The following is a 23395-nucleotide window of genomic DNA, read 5'->3' on the forward strand; positions in this document are numbered from 1 at the left end:
GAACTTTCATTTTGAGCACACAGCACTGGGTAATATGATAGCATATGTTGTGCAAATACAAAAGCATTGCACTTCTGTGACTTGAGTTATAGTTGCACAGAATTTTGTGTTGCTGCATGTGATCCTGAATTTCTTTCTAACACCTACTTATTTAAAAGCAGCTCAGTTGAGTTTCTTTTAAAAGGTATTTTATTTTCTATACCCTTATGCTGAGGATTGTGACCTTGACTGTGGCTTAAAGCCACAGCCTTGGGTTAGAAGCTACTAGTATGGAAGTGTAGTATCTCAGCGGGAGCTCTGGGACTACCACCACTATAATGGTTGCACGCGTGGGAGGCTGGCTCTGGCTCTGTGTCATTTCTGCAGGGAGATTAATGCCTCCTGAGCTGCTGAACTATGCATAAGGGAGGTCCCATTCAGGTCTCAGCACACCTTGGTTCCCTGTGTATTGTGTAGCATAACTCTACATATAGGATAGGCGCACACAGTAATGCACATACAGCTAAGGTTACTGTGACACAGTTGAAGTTGCCATGGCATTTGTGTGACTTTAAATCTCAACTGTATAGTTGTACTAATGGGTTTTTTAAATTTTGGTTTTTCCCCACATTAAGAGCCTCTAAACAATGGTTTCCTTTTGTATCTATTTACTATGAGCTCTGGACACACACTCCTTTAGCTGACATCAGTTCCCTCATTGCACCCAAAGGGACTGTCTTGGGATCAGCACTTAGATTTTGTAGAAATAAGCTTTTCAAAGACTAAAACCAATAAGCGTTTCTAGGAATTTTTAAATTTATTCCAGTGGAAACAGCTTTTAAAAAACAAAACAACTCACCCTTCCTGTGGTACCAGCAACACCCCAAAATGCAGTGTTCTGTAAGTGCATGGGACCCTGAAAGTAAAATTGATTAGAAATATGAAGGGAGGTTGATCAGATAAGCTTTGGCATTTCTCCCAGCTTGAGAAGTAAAAATGAAGTAATCAAATTCATAAGTCAAATTCACTTTTGCTGTCTATAGATTATTCAATGTAAGAGATTTCAAAGTGTTGTTGCTTGTTACCTGTATAAGAATTTTGTGGGGATTTTTCATTTTTGTTGGTTGGTTGTGTCACCATGCCTCCGTGGGTCACAACTGAGAATATCAAATTCAGGACAAACTGCTGAGAAATAGGGCAGACAGCCCCCCACAAACTGGTGGTTATTCTCCCATAGGATATACCAAACCAGCAACAAAGAAACTTCTGTTTCATCACACTGGCTAACAAGAAGTCAGAAAAGCAGTTTCCTCTAGGCATTCCAGTCCTTGTATAACCACCAAAAACCCTAGACTTAAAGATGAGTGGTTATTTAAAACCAATTTAATCAAATAAAATGTTCTTCTGATCCCAAAGGACTAGCCACATACCCAGGCCAATATACAACTCAGATCTTACCCAGTAATCATGCTGTTGCCAATCCTTTAGTATCTAAAATCTAAAGGTTTATTTATAAAAAGAAAGAAAAGTAAGACTTAACATTAGTTAAAGGAATCAAATACAAACAACAATTGCAAAGTTCTTGGTTCAGGCTCATAGCAGTGATGGAATAAACTGCTGGTTTAAGTCAAGTCTCTGATTGCTTCCAAATCATCGGAAGCTCTTCGAAGAATCCCTTAGTTAGAATGCTCCCATTAGTGTAAGTTCATAGTCCACATGTTTGAGCAGGAAAGAGGCAAAGTGGAGGTGTTTCCAGGGCCTTTTATAACTCCTGCCATGTGGAAGGAAACCTATTGTTTCAAATAAAGCCTTCAGCACAGCTAGTGGGAAAATTACAGGTAGAAAGATGATGTTTGGAGTCACATGGGCAAGTTACATGTCCATGCATGATTTTGCTTAGACACCAGAGTCCATTACCACTTGTTCACATGAAAGTCCATCAGGCGTAGATGGGCGTTTTTCATAGTCCATTGTGAGTTAAGTGTCCCTTGATGGGCCACTTAACTTGAATAGCCCCTTCAAGATGTGCAGGCTAAATACCTTGTGGGTGTTACCGCAGGAGCAAACCTATTTGAAATACAGATACAGAGCCAATACTCATAACTTCAAATACAAAAATAATACATGCATACAAATAGCCTAATCCTATTCAGGAAATCATAACCTTTCCATAGACACCTTACTTGACATAATTTGTACAAGATTTTTTGCAATTAAATAACAGTGGTAGCAACAATCATCTACATGGTCATATTTAATCAGATAACATCACAGGTTGGATTTGTTAAAATAGTGTATATTATTTTGATGTTACACTTTCCCTCTTAAAGTTGTAAAACACTCTAGAGAAACAGGGCCAAATTCTCTGCTGGTGTAACTCTAAGCCAAAGAGCTACACCAGTAGAGAGCTCAGCTCACAGCTTTGATTACTAATAAAATTAGGAAACTACCCAGTATAGAAAAAACAAACCTGCTATGACACTATTTGGATGCTGCCTGGCCTCTCCAGGTTCTCTTTCCTCTTTATTATGTTAAGATCCTCTTGACTATGTTGAAGCTCATCTTGGGTTTGAAATGACTACACCAGTAATTCAACACAGTGTCAAAATAAGCTAGTGTGCTCTTCAGAGAAATATAAAGAATTCAGGTTGCATTTAAAGATGAAAAACAAATCTGGGGGGTGGGGTGGAGGGAAGAATCAGATCAGCATAGAGCAAGATCCTGACCTTACTGCTGTGACTGGTGCTGATCGTCATTAGCAGGACTCAGTAATAAGTACTATTCTTTGCGTTTAAAAAAAAAATCGTAAGTGGCCCAGTCTGTAAGGAACAAAGTGGCTGAGTGGTGCATCTAGCATGCAGCTGCCAGAATCCATATGCAATAGGCCACAAAATGCTGCAGTTGTCTTACATATTAGCTACACTATTTCTAATCTATTGCGTTTGGGCACAGATGTTTGGGCACAAGAGCTTGAAAATGTACAGATGCCAGTGGAGTTTTCATATGCATTTCTAAGCTTAGTTAAGCTAAGAAGTGCATATTATCTCTTTACATTTGTGTGTGGGAGGAAGGGCTTCTTTTGCATATGGTCTCCTTGTAAACACTATAAACCCCATGAGAGCAGGCTGTACCTTAAGTTGCCATATATTTCTTTATGAAACTATAATCTGCCACAGTGTATCCCAAATCCATATCTGTTTTTTCAGGTGTTTTTTAAAAAAATGTGCTTATGAATGCATCTAGGCACAGCTATGAAAGAAATCACAGTGCAGCACAAGGTTAAACTCAATAGATCTCCACAAACCATAACACATGTTCTCACCACCCAATCACACCTGCATGCGCAGAGACTTGAATAACAGGTATGCCAGGCAAGTTGTGGTGAATTCTGGAAATGCCTCCATGAAGATCTTTCCTTGGCAAAATCTGGCTTCATTTTTATATTGCCTGTGCATGGCTACCATGACTGAGCATGTGAATCAAATATTTGCCTAATGGAATGAAATTAAGCACATAGTTACATGTTTTGAAAATCGGGTCCAGGGTCCGTGTGTTGATAAATTCATCCGTTTGACCAATGGACCTATCTACAGAGACGATGATGTACAGCTTTATTGCAATTCAAGACAAGAATAACTCTTCTATTAAATTTGATTTTATTTAACCCAGTAGAGAGACGAAAGAATCTGATGTAAGGGTGCATTGTACTAAGCATGAAAAAAATACTTTAAAATAATCTTGTCATTTAAGATGCTGGTAGGAGGGTTTAGAACAAAGGATTCAGATAAGCAATATATGCTGCTGATACTGAAATCTGATAGGATGTGTATCAGAATAAGAGTTGAAAATGGCAGAGAGAGAGAGAGAGAGAGAGAGGCCCCTTTAACACAGAAATAGGTTCTTTTTCTCTCTCAAAAAAATCACTCCCAACAAATGCCTTATCCACCATATCACTTCATGTTCTATTTCATTCTTTCTAGCTCTCAAACCTTTTGTTCTAGCTATGGTGCTTTTCTGTTCTTGCACTATAAATCTAGGTTAGAATCTAGGGACACAATTGTAGGCTGTATTTATATTTCAAGAAAGCACTAACAATTCTGTTTGGGTTTCTCTGTAGCAAAACCACTGAACTATTGGACAGATTGGACTTGGGTTTGCCAAAGAGAAACTCCTATCAAATGGCTAATCCTAGCCCAGAATCTACAGCATGGGTAAGTCCTACTATGGAATATGAAACCTCCTCTGTAATGTTCTGCCAATGCTAATGGTGCTACCAACAGTACAATGTTAATGTTTCATTTAGTTTAACATACTGCACAGACTCAGTGCAATGCATATCATGGAATTGTCTGTCTTGGAAGGATGGCTACAGCCTCACAAACCCTTCCCCTGCATTGTGCAGACTGGCTTCGTTATTCATAAATCCATCCCTGATCATTCAAGAGCCAGATTTTCCCAAATGCTCAGTATCTCCTAAAAAGTTGACCTTAACTGAAGTGCACAGCATCCACCAGTTCCCACTGAGAGCAACTAACCCTTCTGATTGCTAAGTCCTTTTGAAAACCTGGCTATTTCATTTAGATGCATAAATGGAAGCTGCTGGGTGCCGAGTTATTTTAAAAATCCAGCCATAGGAGTAAAGTCTACTCTCCAGTATCTCCTAGAAAAATTATTCTAAAACCAACTTGGGTGGGTTGTCAGATTTCTGAAGTGGTCTGATATCTTGTCTCATAATATCACTACTGTAATCAGCCACCAGTAACTAATCAGAATAACTGCTCTTTACATCTTTCCTGAGGGTTTTTTTTTCCTACATTCTTAACAAAGGAAAAACTACCTCATTGTTTGTTTAATCAATAATTCCTGAAGTGTACTCAGCTGTTTGGGCTGCCCTGCTTCAGGAAGCATGTCCTGTGGGGAGTCATTATGCCAATGTTTGTAGAGCCATGCCCAGATTACAGGTGGGGCGACAGACAACAGATCAGCTACTGTGTGCAGAAGAAATTACAGATGGTTGCTACATACCCTGGAGTCAGCAAAGCTTGGAAACCTTTATTGATTAGCTCATATGCCATAGAGGCTTTAGTGTCTGCTGAATCTTAAGTGTCAGCTACTAAGAAGAAGAAAAAAATTCCTCTCCCTTTTGGCTTTAGTCTTGCTTCAGCCTTTCTGGAAATACATTGGAGCCTCACAGGTTGAGAAACCTTGATGTAGAGAGAATATGTTCAGACCTCAGCATTTTCTCATAGGCCTTGCTTCACAGTCTCTTTCCCTGTCCCTTAATACCATGAACAGAGACGGGGATGTGGGTGTACTTTTTTTTTGTTTTGTTTTGTTTTGTTTGAGTCTTTGGGACCAGTTTCCAGTGGCTTCCTTTACCTTCACCATAGGCATAAGAGTCTTAGAATGGGTGGAAACAGCCTTTAGGATTTCAGTGGTAGGGGAGGTTCCCTCCTTGGCACAGAGTCGGAGGAATGAGTTTACTTGTGCAGCCACTAACACACAGGGTGTGCAGGTAAAGGGAGGGATGCGGCTGGAGTACAGTATGCTCTGGCTGTTTTCAGGTGATGCAGCATCCTTTGGAAGGCCACCTTCAGGGCTGCTCTAACTTATGTTGGAGGCCAAGCAGGCCACTGAAATGGCAGAGACTATGAGAGGCAGAAAGATGACGTAAAGCCATGTTCGCCTCCCGACCTGTCACCACACGAGAGCTGAACAATGAGACCTGAGCCTAGTGGATTTATCTGAGGCAGAACTAGTCCTACAAATTTCAGTGGGATGTACTCAAACTGAAAACATCCCCAGGACTGGTACTTATTTCAGAAACATTAGTGTAGTGTGATGGCCCTAGGCTAAGGAGAGGTGGAGTAGGTACAGATCCATGGCTGGAGCCCCTCACTCTAAAGCTGTTTCAGTTTTATGCCTTATATTCCAATCTGTTTTATGTCTGTTACTCTCTGCAATTGGGCGGGGGGGGGGGGCGGTTAAACATAGTGCAAGAAATGTGTGTGTTGCCTCTCAACTCTGGCTTAATCAGTGCCCAAGTAAAGAAGATGAATTACCTTGCTGCTTGTGTATATGTGATACTCTTATTAACACAAGCCAGTATAGCATATGTTACTTTTTGCTAGCATGATTCTATGGCCTTGTATTTGTAAAAGGTCTGCTCAGGCTAGTGGAACCACTCTACAGGTAAACTAGCACCGGTGTGCCCCATTAAGGGGGCTCTAACACATAAGCAATGGAGTACTACTTGGTATAAAACCACTTGAGCACTAAGAGATAATAGCAAAGGGGAAATGTTGTTCTTGAATTGTGCTAATTTGATGTGGTATTTTGAACTAGTCTGTTTCACCTGTAAAAAAAAAATTGTGACTTGCTTTTTTTTTGTTTAACTTCTAAAATATAAGAAATCTATTAAAGACACGTTTAATACAAATGACAAAATAACTGACTTTCAGTTCACTAGCCATTCCAAATATGAAAAATTCATATTCAAATTCAGGTCAGATTAAATGTTTTGTTCAGCGTGGATGTAATTTTTGAGTGGTTAACATTCTTTTAAATGAAATCTGAAAAATTTCAAAACAAGAAGTCCTTTAGAATCAAAACATTTTGACTTTTGGAATTTTTGTTACACGAACAATTCAGCAAAACTGACAAACATTCCCCAAATGTATCCATGTTGCCAAATTTGTATCTTTTTTTTCTGGGAAAAGGGTTAGGTAAAATTTGTCACTCTAAATTCTAATTTTTAACATTAAGTTAAGATTGTCAGTGGTTGCATGTACTAGAAAAGGACATGCAGTTCTTGCTAAAAACAGTTTAAATTCCCCAGATCCTTTCTGTGGTGCTACTATCTAGTGTACCCAGTGATATTTGTGTATATTTATCCCTTCCTACTGGAAGTAGACAAATTCAGTTTATTTTTAGGGACTGTCCTCTATTGGTGGCTTCTCTTCCTCCCCCCCCCCCCACATTTAATCAATTGAGATCATATCCATTTTAATCCAGTCTTCCAAAGTGTTAACAATCCTGTCTAGATTTTTATTGTTCTCCAACTTGATTAATATATTCTCCACACAACCGCTCAAGTCATTACTGAAAGTAATAAATAATATTGGACCCAGAATGAATCTCCCTGGACACATCTAACAGCTCCTCCAGCTCGAGACTGAACCATTAATAATTGCTGTCTCCATTCAGTCTTTATAGCAAACTATGTACCCATTATTCAGTAGCTTCATTTGGTTCACATTTATCAAATTCCTTTTGAGAATCCTGTGTAGAATTATATCAAAGCCTTTATTAAAGTCAAGTTACATGATAGCCACCACAACTTTTTGTACTAAACTTAGTTAGTTTTAACATTAATAATGTGCTAAGTATGATATACACACAAAGGAAGGTACAGTCCTTGCTCAAGGTAAGAGTAGTGCATCTCCCTCCCACCCCCCATCAAGGTTCCTTCCCCACTCTGAACTCCAGGGTACAGATGTGGGGACCTGCATGAAAACCTCCTAACCTAAGCTGGTAAAAGTAAGCTTAAACTTCCCTAAGGTACAAACTATTTTACCTTTTGCCCTTGGACTTTCACTGCGACCAACAAATGTCTAACAGGGATATAATTGGGAAAGAGCCCGTTTGGAAATATCTTTCCCCCCAAAATCCTCCCAAAGTTACACCCCCTTTCCTGGGGAAGGTTTGATTAAAAATCCTCACCAATTTGCATAGGTGAACACAGACCCAAACCCTTGGATCTTAAGAACAATGAAAAAAGCATTCAGATTCTTAAAAGAAGAATTTTAGTAGAAGTAAAAAGAATCACCTCTGTAAAATCAGGATGGTAAATATCTTACAGGATAATCAGATTCAAAACATAGAGAATCCCTCTAGGCAAAACCTTAAGTTACAAAAAGACACAAAAATAGGAATCTACATTCCATTCAGCACAGCTTATTTTCTCAGCCATTTAAAGGAATCTGAATCTAACGCATATCTAGCTAGATTACTTACTAAGTTCTAAGACTCCATTCCTGTTCTGTCCCCTGCAAAAACATCACACAGGCAGAGAGAGAGGCTTTGTTTCTCCCTCCCCCCAGCTTTTGAAAGTGTCTTGTCTCCTCATTGGTCATGTGCCAGTGAGGTTATCCTATCTTCTTAACCCTTTACAGGTGCAAGGGTTTTTCCTCTGGCCAGGAGGGATTTTAAAGGTGTTTTCCCTTCCCTTTATATTTATGACACCCTCAGTAACTGCAAATGACAAGAGAACATGCATTGTGAAACTCATTATAAGTAAGGGTTGCAGAATCAGGCCACTTAATGATTTCAGATCTAGTTCATAGACTTCTCCCATTCAAACAAATCCCCCAGAGGTGTCTGAACCATAGAACACTGCAGGCAGGGTCTCTCTGGAGAACAAACCACCCTAGCAATTGTATTAAGAAGGGTGTATATAAATTAATTTGGAAATGGTGGATTTTTCTCAAAAGAGCCTCATGTCTGGTTTTTAAACTTAGATGAATCTATCCCTAAGTAATTAGAAATCTCCAACTAGTTTTATGTTAATTGATTCTATAAAGATTGAGAGTGGAATCTTCTGTCAATATATTGTTTTTATGCTCTGCTGTGCAATAGACTAGAAGCCACACTTATAAGCAAAGCCTCCAGGAGGATGAAAACAGAAGACTACAGGAAATGAAGGCAGAACAACAGAGGAAGGTAATTATAATATGTTAACAGTTTATGTATAATGTTTTATGTACTGTGCTGTGTAACCAGTTTAAAAAAACATACTCATTACTGTAGCACATGAGCACCGGATCTCCTCAGGAAAAGTACTTCAGACCAATTTTAGGCAGTCAAATAGGCAAAGCTGCAAAGTTCAGATGTGGTTTGAAGCATCTACAAAGCTTACAGCTAGTTGGCTCTGAACTATTAGTTTGCTTTTTTTCCCTGCATTTAAACTGCATAACACCTTTTAGCTGATGGTGCTAAGTTTAGTATTCTAAGAAACCTAATTTGCATTCCACTCTTGATATGCACACAGTTGCTAGAAATTTCCCCCTCAGTGGCACCCATTAGGGTGGCTTGAGCACCTTCTGCTGCTGTATAAAGGGCCTAGGTAACCCTGAGCCCCGTCAGTTTCTTCTTATTGCCCGTAATGATCACTAGAATGGCTCATCTTGCTTTTAAAAATGTTCTCAGTGGACTTTGTACTCTATTGTAAATAGTTTAGCATTTTTCTGATTATTAGTGTTTTAGTACAGTTGGGTAGGTTTTACCCACCTGAGGGTTTTGGTCAGTTCCTGGTGCCAAGGGATGCCTTGGTCAAGCCATACATTGCCTGCAATAAGGCTATGACCCTGAGTCACCTGCTCTCAAGTTGCTTAAAGTGTTTGGCAGAAGCTCATACAGAGGAGTATCGCCAAATTTTCAGAGACCTTAAGCCTCACACGCACAAAGATTATCACCAGACTAAAGTTTCTACTCATGGAGGTGGCCTTGAGACTTCCATCTGAGCCAGGTCAGTCAGACTCCGAGTCTGCACCAAGCGCCTCAGTGTGGTTACATTTGGATTTTGTGCCTCCTATTGTACTGCTCACCATCCCCAGTACCCAAGAAAAAACATAAGAAGCAGACGGCCAAGCAGGGGTGATTCCTCGGCATCGAAGTCAGTTAGGCATGTGGATCAGAGTTAGATTCATAGATACTAAGGTCAGAAGGGACCATTCTGATCATCTAGTCCGACCTCCTGCACAGCGCAGGCCACAGAATCTCACCCACCCACTCCTATGAAAAACCTCACCCATGTCTGAGCTATTGAAGTCCTTAAATCATGGTTCAAAGACTTCAAGGAGCAGAGAAGCCTCCCTCAAGTCAACCATGCCCCATGCTACAGAGGAAGGCGAAAAACCTCCAGGGCCTCTCCAATCTGCCCTGGAGGAAAATTCCTTCCCAACCCCAAATATGGCAATCAGCTAAACCCTGAGCATATGGGCAAGATTCACCAGCCAGATACCCAGGAAAGAATTTTCTATAGTAACTCAGATCCCATCCATCTAATATCCCATCTCAGGGGATTTGGCCTATTTACCCTGAATATTTAAAGATCAATTACTTACCAAAATCCCATTATCCCATCATACCATCTCCTCCATAAACTTATCGAGTAGAATCTTAAAACCAGATAGATCTTTTGCCCCCACTGCTTCCCTTGGAAGGCTATTCCAAAACTTCACTCCTCTGATGGTTAAAAACCTTCGTCTGATTTCAAGTCTAAACTTCCTGGTGGCCAGTTTATACCCATTTGTTCTTGTGTCCACATTGGTGCTGAGCTTAAATAATTCCTCTCCCTCTCCTATATTTATCCCTCTGATATATTTATAGAGAGCAATCATATCTCCCCTCAACCTTCTTTTAGTTAGGCTAAACAAGCCAAGCTCCTTAAGTCTCCTTTCATAAGACAAGTTTTCCATTCCTCGGATCATCCTAGTAGCCCTTCTCTGTACCTGCTCCAGTTTGAATTCATCCTTTTTAAACATGGGAGACCAGAACTGCACACAGTATTCTAGGTGAGGTCTCACCAGTGCCTTGTATAACGGTACTAAAACCTCCTTATCCCTACTGGAAATGCCTCTCCTGATGCATCCCAAAACCGCATTAGCTTTTTTCACAGCCATATCACATTGGCAGCTCATAGTCATCTTATGATCAACCAATACTCCAAGGTCCTTCTCCTCTTCCATTACTTCTAATTGATGCGTCCCCAACTTATAGCTAAAATTCTTGTTGTTAATCCCTAAATGCATAACCTTACACTTCTCACTATTAAATTTCATCCTATTACTATTACTCCAGTTTACAAGGTAATCCAGATCCTCCTGTATAATATCCCGATCCTTCTCTGAATTGGCAATACCTCCCAGCTTTGTATCATCTGCAAACTTTATTAGCACACTCCCACTTTTTGTGCCAAGGTCAGTAATAAAAAGATTAAATAAGATTGGTCCCAAAACCGATCCCTGAGGAACTCCACTGGTAACCTCCCTCCAACCTGACAGTTCGCCTTTCAGTAGGACCCGTTGCAGTTCTCCCCTTTAACCAATTCCTTATCCACCTTTTGATGTTCATATTGATCCCCATCTTCTCCAATTTAACTAATAATTCCCCATGTGGCACGGTATCAAATGCCTTACTGAAATCTAGGTAAATTAGATCCACTGCATTTCCTTTATCTAAAAAATCTGTTACCTTTTCAAAAAAGGAGATTAGGTTGGTTTGGCACGATCTCCCTTTTGTAAAACCATGTTGTATTTTGTCCCATTTACCATTGACTTCAATGTCCTTAACTAATTTCTCCTTCAAAATTTTTTCCAGGACCTTGCATACTACAGATGTCAAACCAACTGGCCTGTAGTTACCCGGATCACTTTTTTTTTCCTTTCTTAAAAATAGGAACTATATTAGCAATTCTCTAATCATTCGGTACTATTCCTGAGTTTACAGATTCATTAAAAATTCTTGCTAATGGGCTTGCAATTTCAGGTGCCAATTCCTTTAATATTCTTGGATGAAGATTATCTGGGCCCCCCGATTTAGTCCCATTAAGCTGTTTCAGTTTTGCTTCTACCTCAGATATGGTAATATCTACCTCTATATCCTCCTTCCCATTTGTCATGCTACCATTATCCCCAAGATCCTCTTTAGCCTTATTAAAGACTGAGGCAAAGTATTTGTTTAGATATTGGGCCATGCCTAGATTATCTTTAACCTCCACTCCATCCTCAGTGTTAAGCGTCCCCACTTCTTCCTTCTTAGTTTTCTTCTTATTTATATGGCTATAGAACCTTTTACTATTGGTTTTAATTCCCTTTGCAAGGTCCAACTCTACTCGACTTTTAGCCTGTCTCACTTGATCCCTACATGTTCTGACCTCAATTAGGTAGCTTTCCTTGCTGATCCCTCCCATCTTCCACTCCCTGTATGCTTTCTGCTTCTTCTTAATCACCTCTCTAAGATGCTTGCTCATCCAGCTTGGTCTACAGCTCCTTCCTATGAATTTTTTCCCCTTTCTTGGGATACAGGCTTCTGATAGCTTCTGCAGTTTTGATTTAAAGTAATCCCAGGCCTCCTCTCCCTTTAGATCCATAAGTTCTTCAGTCCAATCCACTTCCCTAACTAATTTCCTTAAACTAATTTCCCTAACTAATTTCCTTAAATTGAGTTGAGTGCAATCTAAGCCCAAGCACTCCTTTGCTTCAGCACTGCAAAAGCCAGACCCGTAGACGTTGGCACTGTCAAGTCTGGAACCAGAAGGAGCACCTTCCACATCTGTGATACCGCTCTGTACCATCACTGTCTTGGTACCGACCATGCCAGAGGCATTTGTGGCTGTCGGGGAGCTTCTAACCCTGACAGAGCCGGTATCGCCTGCATTTCAAGAGTCAGTCCTATCAGTGCTGGCAGACACAGGGGAGCCAGCAGGGTCGCCACAGTGCTCAGCACCAGGCCAGCCCCATGTAGACTCATAGACTTTAAGGCAGAAGGGACAATTGTGACCACCTAATCTGACCTTCTGCATGTTGCAGGCCACAGTATCTTTTCACCACTCCTGTAATAGACCCCTAACCTCTGCCTAAGTTACTAAAGTCCTCAAATCATGGTTAAAAGCCTTCAAGTTATAGACAATCCACCATTTACTCTAGTTTAAACTTGCAAGTGACAAGTGACCTGTACACCATACTGCAGAGAAAGGTGAACACCTCCCACCCTGACCCAGTCTCTGCCAGTGTGACCCAGGGGAAAACTCCTTCCTGACTCCAAATATGGCAATCAGTTGGACCCTGAGCATGTGGGCAAGTCCCACCAACCAGACACCTGGAAAAGAATTATCTGAAGTAACTTGGATCTAGTGTCCCATCTTCAGCCGTTGGAGATATTTGCTACTAGTAGCCTCACATGGGCCAAATGCCATTGTAGGCAGTCCTATCATACCATCTCCTCCATAAACTTAAGCTCAGTCTTGAAGCCGGTTAGGTTTTTCCCCCCAACTGCTCCCCTTTGAAGGCTGTTTCAGAACCTCACTCCTCTGATGGTTAGAAACCTTTGTCTAATTTTAAGCCTAAACTTGTTCGTGGCCAGTTTATATCTATTTGTTCTTGTGTCCACATTAATGCTTAACTTAAATAACTCCTCTCCCTGCCTGGTATTTATCCTTCTGGTGTATTTATAGAGAGCAACCATGTCTTCCCTCAGTCTTCATTTGGTAGGGCTAAACAAGCCAAGCTCTTTGGAAAACCTACCTTATGAGAGGAGACTCATTCCTTGGATCGTTTTAGTAGCTGTTCTCTGCACCTGTCCCAGTTTGAATTAATCTTTCTTAAACATCGGAGACCAGAATTGCGCACAGTATTCCAGGTGAGGTCTTACTAGTTCCTTATATAATGGTACTAATGCTTCCCTGTCTCTACTGGAAATACCTCACCTGATGCATCCTAGGACTGCATTAGCCTTTTTCACAGTCGCATCACATTGGTGGCTCATAGTCATCTTGTGATTAATCAATACATCCAAGTCTTTCTCCTCCTCTCATTTTCAACTGATAAATCCTCATCTTATAGCAAAAATTCTTGCTCTATTAAATTTCATCCCATTTCCTTATTACTCCAGTTTTTGAGGTCGTTGAAATCTTCTTGTATAATATTCTGATCCTCCTCCGTATTGGCAATACCTCCCAACTTTGTGTCATCCACAAATTTTATTAGTACATTCCCACTTTGTGCCAAGGTCATTGAAAATCTTAAATAAGATTGGTCCCAAGAGGGACCAGTCCCTGAGGAACTCCACTAGTAAGCTCCCTGCAGTCTGACAGGTCACCTTTCAGTATGACCCATTGTAGTCTCCTCTTGAACCAGTTCCTTATCCACCTTTCAATTCTCATATTAATCCCTATCTTTTTCACTTTAACTAATAATTTCGCATTTGGAACTTTATCCAGTGCTTTACTGAAATCCAGGTAGATTAGATCTACTGTTTCCTTTGTCTAATAAATCGGTTACCTTCTCAAGAAAAATGATCAGGTTGGTCTGGCACGATCTACCTTTTGTAAAATTGTTCTATTTTGTCCCAGTTGCCATTTACCTCTGTCCTTAACTACTTTCTCTTTCAAAATTTGTTCCGAGACCTTGCATACAATTGAGATCAAACTAACAGGCCTGTAGTTTCCCGGGTCATTTTTTTCTTTTTCTTAATAATAGGTAGTATATTAGCAATTCTGCAGACCTAGGGTATGATCTCCGAGTTTAGATGTTCATTGAAAATTCTTGCTATTGGTCTTGCAATTCCATATGCCAGTTCCTTTAATATTCCGGGATGGAGATTATCTGGCCCTATAAAATTTGGTACCATTAAGCTATTGGAGTTCGACTTCTGCCTCTGCTATGGTAATTCCTACTTCCATATCCTCATTTCCATTAACCACCCTGCCACTCCCCTAATCTCCTCATTACCCTTATTAAAAACAAAGCATTTGTTTAGGTGTTGGGCCATGCCTAGATTATCCTTGATCTCCACCCCATCTTCAGTGTTTAGCTTAACTGTTTCTTTCCTGCTTTTCTTTTTATTTCTATGGCTACAGTACCTTTTGCTACTGATTTTAATTTCCTTTGCAAGGTCCAACTCTGCTTGGCTTTTGTCAGTTCTCACTTTATCCCTACACTTTCTGACTGCTAAGAGGTAGCTTTTCTTGCTGATCCATCCCATCTTCAATTTGTTGTAGGCGTTCTGCTTTCTCTTAATAATCTGTTTGAGATGCTTGTTCATCCAGTTTGGTTTGCAACACTTCCCTATGAATTTTTCCCCCTTGCTATCTGAACCCTGCATCCCAAACTTCTGCAACTTTGATATGAAGTAATTCCAAGCCGCCTCCACATTCAGATCCTTGTTCTTCACTCCAGTCCACTTCCCTAACTAATTCCCTTAAATTTTTTAGTTTTCCGTTTTGAAATCAAGGAATCAAGTTGCAGATCTATTTTTTTAAACTGAATTATGATTGTTTAAACCAAGGTTGTCCCCTACAACCAGTTCTTATGTGAGGTCCTCACTACTCACCAATCCTAAATCTAAAATGGCATCACTTCTTGTTTCTTGGTGACTGTTTTGGTGAAGGAATCTGTTATCCAGGAAAATCTGGGCCCTACCATTTTTAGTAGCACTTGTCCTCCAATCTGTATATGGGAGGCTAGTCTCCCATGATCATACAATTCCAAGTAGTATTTATTTAATTAAAAATGCACCTCTGATGGCTCTCCCTTTGGTACTGTCAAAGGGAAAACCTGCAATGCTTGCCACTCTGCACAATTCTTTGCCTCTGCACTGGTCACTGGCACTATCTGGAACTGCACCTCCATGGTTAGGGAAAGGAGGGTAGTCTTCCTCCGAATCAGAGATTGGGTCCTACTACATCTGCTCTTGGAGCCATCCCTCCTCTTGATACCATTACTCTACCACAGGAGTACCATCAAGTGGTTGGCCAGGGAGGTCACTGGGGGCCTATGTCTGTCCAGTGGCCTTTTTGGAATTAGTGGGGCTTTTCCACCATATTCTGGGCACTCCTATTCAGTGGCCTCAGAGAGATGTGCAGCACCTACCCACCAGGAAGCACAGGTTTCTGACTCTAGTACTAATATCAAGACACGGCTCAGCAGGACCCCCCTTTCCCTGATGAGGCAGTCTCAGCAATGTGTGTTTTGCCTCCCCCATATGACTCCACAAAATGTTAGAGGGTTGCCTGAAGCCTGGGCATACAGGTGGAGGAAGTAAAAGAATCCTTACACCCCAGCAGGTCCTTCCAGAGTGGCCCTACCTCTCAATGAGGCCATTATATGAGTGCCGATCCGTCCACCTATATTACTGTCTGGGAGTCACCACAAGTGGAGCGCACGTGTGCAATCACTTGAAGAAAAATGGTTACTAACCTTCCATAACAGTTGTTTTTTGAGATGTCAGGTTTCAGAGTAGCAGCCGTGTTAGTCTGTATTCGCAAAAAGAAAAGGAGTACTTGTGGCACCTTAGAGACTAACAAATTTATTGGAGCATATATGCTAAAGTACTCCTTTTCTTTTTTTGAGATGTGTTGCACATGTCCATTCCATGACCCGCCCGCCTACCCCAGTACATTGGAGCTTTCTGGAAAGAAGGAACTGAGGGGACTTGGCGTCAGTTGGGCCCTTTATATTGGCACCGCCAGCATGCAGCAGCAGAGGGCACTCAAGCTACCCCAACGGGGTACCACTGAGAGAAAAATTTGTGGTGACTGTGTAAGCGGGGTACATGCACACCAAGACTGGAATGGACATGTGCAACACATCTCGAGGAACAACAGTTATGAAAGGTTATAATAGTTTTTTTTTTTCCTCTCCTTTTACACAGAAGTTCTCACTAAGCATGTCATGGGGCCATTCTGAAGGCGATTCTGAATAGAGAATTAATGCTTCACACACCATCTCCCCTCAGTTGTGTTTAGAACCAACTCTTAAAATCATAGAATCATAGAAATGTAGGCTTAGAATGGGAGCTGCTGGACGCGGCATGGGCCAAGAGACGTAGCGGCCGCCACTTCCAATAGCTCCCATTGGCTTGTAGCAGCGAACCACGGCCACTGGGAGCCGCGATCGGCTGAACCTGCGGATGTGGCAGGTAAACAAACCGGCCCGGCCCGCCCCACCAGGGGCTTCCCTGCACAAGCCGTGGAACAAGTTTGGGAACCACTGGTCTACTGACTTCCAGTTTCTTCTCAACATTAAATCGTATCACTGCCTCTTCTACACACTCCTTCTGTTGTTACAGTAATTGGACATACGGGTCCTTCAAGAAATATGCCTTCATTTAATAAAAGAAATCTATATAGCTTTTGTTTCCCATCATAGCATGCACCTTTTCTCTTATGTCCAGTTACCAACAACATTTTTTCTCCTAAATAAAACCCTTATGAAGTCCCAAATGCTATGGGTATGTATGTTTTATAAATAACTATGGCATTGTACATTGTGCCATAAAGAAATGGCATTTCGTTTAAAACTAGTATAGGCCCCAACCCTTCATAGAGCTTGGCCCAGGGCATCCCGGTGTGGAGTTCATTGTAGAGTTGGGGCCACAGTCACATCTAAGGGTAAATCTCTCTTTAACTAAATTTATGATTTTTATGCTTTTTTACTGATTTTTCTCTCTCTAAAAGAGTATGGGCTGAGTGCAAAATTTTTGTTTTAATACATAGTACCAAAGGACTCCTTGTCTCAGTAGCTGCTATTAATACATTAATCTGTCCAGTAGGTATTTGTAAACCTACTCTAAAGTGTACATATTTTAAAAGCTCTAATAATTGTCCCTCCGATTTATGTTAACTCACTTCCACTTCAAACTAATATTTTATTAATGTAATTGTAAATTCTGTTTTTGTGTGCACCTTCTAGTGCAATATAGCTATTAAATTTATAGGTTTTGTCAGTTAATTTTTGGGGGGAAATGGGTTTTAATATATATTTCTAGATTTAAAATGTTTTCCAGGGCACTTTAAACACAGTATTACGTACTTGCAGTATATTTCAGAAGGTACAGTTATTGCAGAAATCTAATGAATGCCATTAAAAGTCAAACATTAGAAAATCAGATACTGGATTTTAATTTTCAGGTTGAACAGTTATTTAAAAAGTGAAAATGAAGCTTGGCTTTTTTATTTCTTAATCTTGCTTTTCTTTTAGGGCTAGACAAACAGTGATAAACACATTATCCAGTTATTGATTGGATTATATTATTTACTGCAAAGCTTTTATTAATGTTCTACTTAAATTGGTTTTTATTTCATTCTGTAGTCATTTTTAGTTACTGAACCTTTCTATAAAAATCATCACTTTAATTCACATTCCACCTTTATTGGTGTTCCATTACTATGGCAAATATGCAGGATAGGTCCATTTTCCCTTGGGGAACCCTTTCAGTGGCAAAAGTTGGTAGCTTCAGTTCCTGTTGACTGTACCTGTAATGGCGTGAGATCCCTAGCATATCAGTAATTCATCTGGCAGAGAGGGCATGGTGCATAACATGGAAAGGTACTGACTCAGCCACTTCAGAACAAGTTACATGGAACTGATGTTCCTTTGGTTAGCATTAGCAGTCACCAGGCTGACCAGGACACCTGGCTGATACTTGGTGTTGCATGAATCCGAGCTAAACGATTAAACATGCATGGCCCAGCTCATTTCGCTGATTTATAAATAAAACCATAGGACCACATCATCGTAACCTTAAAAGGTGTAAAGTGCAAGGAAGTAGGAACAACAATGGCCACCCATTGTGTGCTTCCTTCCAACAACTGCAGCTGGTATTTGCTAATCGTAGTGGCTTCTCCCCACTCCTTATATGGGTTGGGTCCTGGGTTCTCTGTTGCAATGCCTGGTGCCTGCACCCTGGTGACTCTTATGTGTTCAGGACACTAGGGTGCTGTCCCTTGGGAAAATAACTAATACAACTACTCCTTAATAAGGAGTATGACCCAGTGCACAAGAAACAAATGACAATAATACAAACGCCAACAAATGAAATGCTACAAAATAACAGTATAATAAAGCGGGGCTTTATTGGGGACAGGAAACAGAAGCTCTAAAGAAGGAAAGTGATAAGGTTAACCAATAAATGTTAAGTTTCAGAGTAGCAGCCGTGTTAGTCTGTATTCGCAAAAAGAAAAGGAGTACTTGTGGCACCTTAGAGACTAACAAATTTATTAGAGCATAAGCTTTCGTGAGCTACAGCTCACTTCATCGGATGCATCCGATGAAGTGAGCTGTAGCTCACAAAAGCTTATGCTCTAATAAATTTGTTAGTCTCTAAGGTGCCACAAGTACTCCTTTTCTTTTTGCAATAAATGTTAAAACATTAATAAAATCATTCACAACTGTACCACTCCCCCAGCTTCTTCCCTGGCACCTTTCCAGCTAGGTGGAAAGAGTGTGAGTCCAGAGCTGGGTGTAGCAGTGCTTCAAATGTTGGCTAGCTTAAAGAAAATAAAAAGGGTTCTCCTACAGTATTTTCACTGCTGATTGGGAAAGGGTCCTCTGCTGGCCCCCTGGCTAGCGTCCTGTAGAGGTCTCGGATGGCTCTTAGTAGATGGAGCTGGGTTGGTTCTCTGCCTTCCTGGACACTCACCTCAGCAATGTTGGAACTGCCCAGTGCACGTTAGATCCTGCAGAAGTTCAGTGTCTCCCTTTGTGGGGACTGGGAGATGAGCCGAGACTCCCTAGGCTATTTTATCTCTTGGCTCCAAACTCAAAGGCTCCAAAAGCGAAAATTCCTTGTCCTCTGGAGACGCTAGTCTCTGTCTCTGAGTCAGTCTGTCCCTTCCAATTGAAGCAACTGAGCTGTCCTGGCTTCTCATTGGCCCAGCAAACTGTCGATAAATCACCCTGTCAGAAGCTCCCAGGTGGCATTTGCAGGCAGTTCCAGTCTATTCCATCCCCACTCCGAACTCTAAGCAGGCTGGGAAGTGATGTCTGGAGGTCTGCAGTGGTTGTTATTTTAGTCCATATGGTAGGTCTCCAGAGGCTCAGTCCAGCATTCCAGGAGCTGATAAACACCAAAGGGGATACGTAGGTGACAAGGAGACATAGGGATAGCTGTCAGGAAACCTTGGGGCCCAGTACAGCACCACAGTGTGATGCTGGAAGGGAAGATAGTGAAGCTACACATCATCTTACTATGGCTCTGCTGCATCCCTTTTCTATTCTAGCTACGTGGGCCCCAAAATATACGACCGCATAGGTCTGAAAGGATCTGGAGCTCCCAGAACATCTTCAGACAGCTCAAACCATCATGCATCTCCAGTTCTGCATAAATTTAATGCTGTCATGGTCAGAATTTCCTCACATGTGTTTGAGGAACACTTTAACTGCTACATTTAAAAAAAAAAACCAATTATGCAACCCTTTTCTGAGTAAGCCATACTCGTGGGAACAGCCCCTCTGACATCACTGGCACTAGTTTGCATAATTTAGGATTACTTTTAAGGGTAGCAGGATCCATTTCTAGAATGATATTCAGTTTGATATAAACAAGTATCCACAGACAATACAGCAAGATAAGAATAAATTGAATGAGCATATTTACATAGTGTAAAGTGGTCACTATGGACTCTCTTAAAGCCAGGTATTCTTGATAACAAGAGGCCTGACTTCAGAAAGGCTCAGCAAGGCCACTTCTATGGAAAACAGCATAAGTGTGGCTCCAAAAATAATGGTGTGCAATTAAGTAACAAAGAAATGTACATAAATAAAATTCCCCCAAACTCTGTCCCAGTAACAATGGACAGAGGTAGTTTCAAAACTTAGAGCTATGTTGTAAAGGGTCCTGTTCTCCCCTCCACTTCTGCAAGCAGAAGAGAAGCAAAACCCATGGATCAGGGCAAAGGGAGGAACAGAAGGGAGGAGAGCATGCTCTATGGCACCCTCCCATGGCTGATAAACCATTTGAAAGCTCCTCCACAGTAGGTCAGCGGGAAGGCAGAGCCACACAGTGGGGGAAGGCTGCAGGGCCCTCCGAAGCTTGCTTCCTCCTTCATGGCATAGTGTCACATATCACTGCAGACTTGCATCAGGAGGCAGGAGTGGTCTTTACCTCCACCCTTTGTGGTGGTTCCAAAGACCTTCCATCTGGATGACACCTGCCTCTGGCATATCCCCCTAGATCTGAGTTTAGCTGTCAGAACCCCCTGGCTTCTTTTGCAAGAGGGCACATGCCCTTTTGTCCAGTGGAAGGCTAAAGAGGAAATGTATTGCTTTTTTTGGATGCGATTGGATATTGTAAATAAAAATTACTTCCCAGAGGAACTAAAATTTAAGTAAAAGTTTGGCAAATTAAATAGTGCGCTAGTTAAGGTGAATATATTGTGTAATTAATTGGGTTTATCTTCTGAATAACTAACTGTTAATTTTCAAAAAAATAGTTTTTGGGTTTCACTTTTATCATTTCCAGGGTGAATTATTGGAACTGAGACGAGAGCAAGAAGAGCAAGAAAGAATAAAAGTGCGTCAGAATGAACAGAGGAGGTATAATTTAGGGGAAAAAAACCAAAAGAAATGGCTTACATTGAATTCCTGTCTAGATGGCTTCACGAAACTGCAATCTTGTGCTTTAGGGAACCATTGCAATGAGATTGCTCCGAGTAACATCTTTAGCATCAACCTTGCATTCGGACAAGCCATTGAGACCCATTGTCACAACTCCTTTATAATCCATTTCTACACAGTTGTGCACAAGTGCAGTAACTTTTTTTTCAAAAGTTTGTTTGAAGTCAGAATGGATCTTTTGGGATGCATTTGGAGAGCAATCTGATTATTATATCCTAAGGCCCAGAATTTCAGAGAACTGTGCATGTCACTATGCTTACCGTATCTTCTCAGTCATGGTAAATACCTTAGCATGAATTCTTTGCTTCAGTCTTCATGGCTGAGAATATTAGGGAGATTCCCAAACCTGAGCCGTCCTTTGTAGGTGACAAATCTGAGGAATTGTCACAGATTGAAGTGTCATTATAGGAGGTTTTGGAATTAATTGATAAACTTAACAGTAACAAGTCACCGGGACCAGGTGGCATTCACACAAGAGTTCTGAAAGAACTCCAAATCTGAAATTGTGGAACTATTAACTATGGTTTGTAACCTGTCCTTTAAATCAGCTTCTGTAACCAGTGACTGGAAGATAGCTAATATAACGCCAATATTTAAAAGGGGCTCTAGAGGTGATCCTGGCAATTAGACTGGTAAGTCTAATGTCAGTACCGGGCAAATTAGTTGAAACAATAGTAAAGAATAAAGTTGTCCTACACATAGAAGAACATAAATTGTTGGGCAAAAGTCAACATGGTTTCTGTAAAGGGAAATCACATCTTACTAATCTATTAGAGTTTTTTGAAGGGATCAAAAACATGTGGACAAGGGGGAACCAGTGGACATAGTGTATTTAGATTTCCAGAAAGCCTTTGACAAGGTCCCTAACCAAAGGCTTTTATGTAAATTAAGTTGTCATGGGATAAGAGTGAAGATCCTTTCATGGATTGAGAACTGGTTAAAAGACAGGGAACAAAGGTTAGGACTAAATGGTAAATTTTCAGAATGGAGAGGAGTAACTAGTGTTCCCAAAGGGTCAGTCCTAGGACCAATCCCATTCAACTTATTTATAAATGATCTGGAGGAAGGGGTAAACAGTGAGGTGGCAAAGTTTGCAGATGATACTAAACTGCTCAAGATAGTGAGGACCAAAGCAGACTGTGAAGAACTTCAAAAAGATCTCACAAAACTAAGTGATTGGGCAACAAAATGGCAAATGAAATTTTAATGTGGATAAATGTAAAATAATGAACGTTGGAAAAAATAACCCCAACTATATATACAATATGATGGGGGGCTAATTTAGCTACAACTAATCAGGAAAGAGATCTTGGAGTCATCGTGGATAGGTCTCTGAAGACGTCCATGCAGTGCGCCGCGGCAGTCAAAAAAGCACACGGGATGTTCGGAATCATTAAAAAAGGGATAGAGAATAAGACGGAGAATGTTATTGCCCTTATATAAATCCATGGTACGCCCACATCTTGAATACTGCATACAGATGTGGTCCCCTTATCTCAAAAAAGATATACTAGCATTAGAAAAGGTTCAGGAAAGGGCAACTAAAATGACTAGGGGTTTGGAATGAGTCCCATATGAGGAGAGATTAAAGAAGCTAGGACTTTTCAGCTTGGAAAAAAGGAGACTAAGGGGGGATATGATAGAGGTCTAAAAAATCATGAGTGGTGAGGAGGAAGTGAATAAGGAAAAGTTATTTACTTGTTCCCATAATATAAGAACTAGGGTTTAAATGACATTAATGGACAGGAGGCTTAAAACAAATAAAAGGAAGTTCTTCTTCACTCAGCGCACAGTCAACCTGTGGAACTCCTTGCCTGAGGAGATCGTGAAGGCTAGGATTATAACAGGGTTTAAAAGAGAACTAGATAAATTCATGGAGGTTAAGTCCATTAATGGCTATTAGCCAGGATGCGTAAGCAATGGTGTCCCTAGCCTCTGTTTGTCAGAGGGTGGAGATGGATGGCAGGAGAGGGATCACTTGATCATTACCTGTTAGGTTCACTCCCTTTGGGTCACCTGGCATAGGTCACTGTCAGCAGACAGGATACTGGGCTGGATGGATCATTGGTCTGACCCAGTATGGCCATTCTTATGTTATGACTGGTGAAGTGTGTAAATGACCATGTGCACGCGTAATTACCAGGATGTATGTGCAAGCAAATTAGGTGTCCAATCCTATCAGAAGCTTTTACATAAGTATTCCCATACCATCCTAGATCCATGGTCTAACTAGTCCAGTG

The 23395-nt window shown here is 40.9% G+C and overlaps 1 protein-coding gene across 3 annotated transcripts in view; it reads left to right on the top strand.

Moving 5' to 3' along the window:
• The window catches only part of EPSTI1 (epithelial stromal interaction 1), an 86846-nt gene that overhangs the window by 50933 nt on the left and 12518 nt on the right, over window positions 1–23395 (top strand). For all 3 annotated transcript variants that reach the window (XM_038387492.2, XM_038387493.2, XM_043504539.1), the window contains 3 exons: window positions 4097–4190; window positions 8617–8700; window positions 21001–21074. In XM_038387492.2, coding sequence (XP_038243420.1) covers window positions 4097–4190; window positions 8617–8700; window positions 21001–21074 — 252 coding nt within the window. The remainder of the gene's footprint in view (window positions 1–4096; window positions 4191–8616; window positions 8701–21000; window positions 21075–23395) is intronic.

Source organism: Dermochelys coriacea, chromosome 1, assembly GCF_009764565.3.
Source record: "Dermochelys coriacea isolate rDerCor1 chromosome 1, rDerCor1.pri.v4, whole genome shotgun sequence".
Classification (NCBI taxonomy): domain Eukaryota; kingdom Metazoa; phylum Chordata; order Testudines; family Dermochelyidae; genus Dermochelys; species Dermochelys coriacea.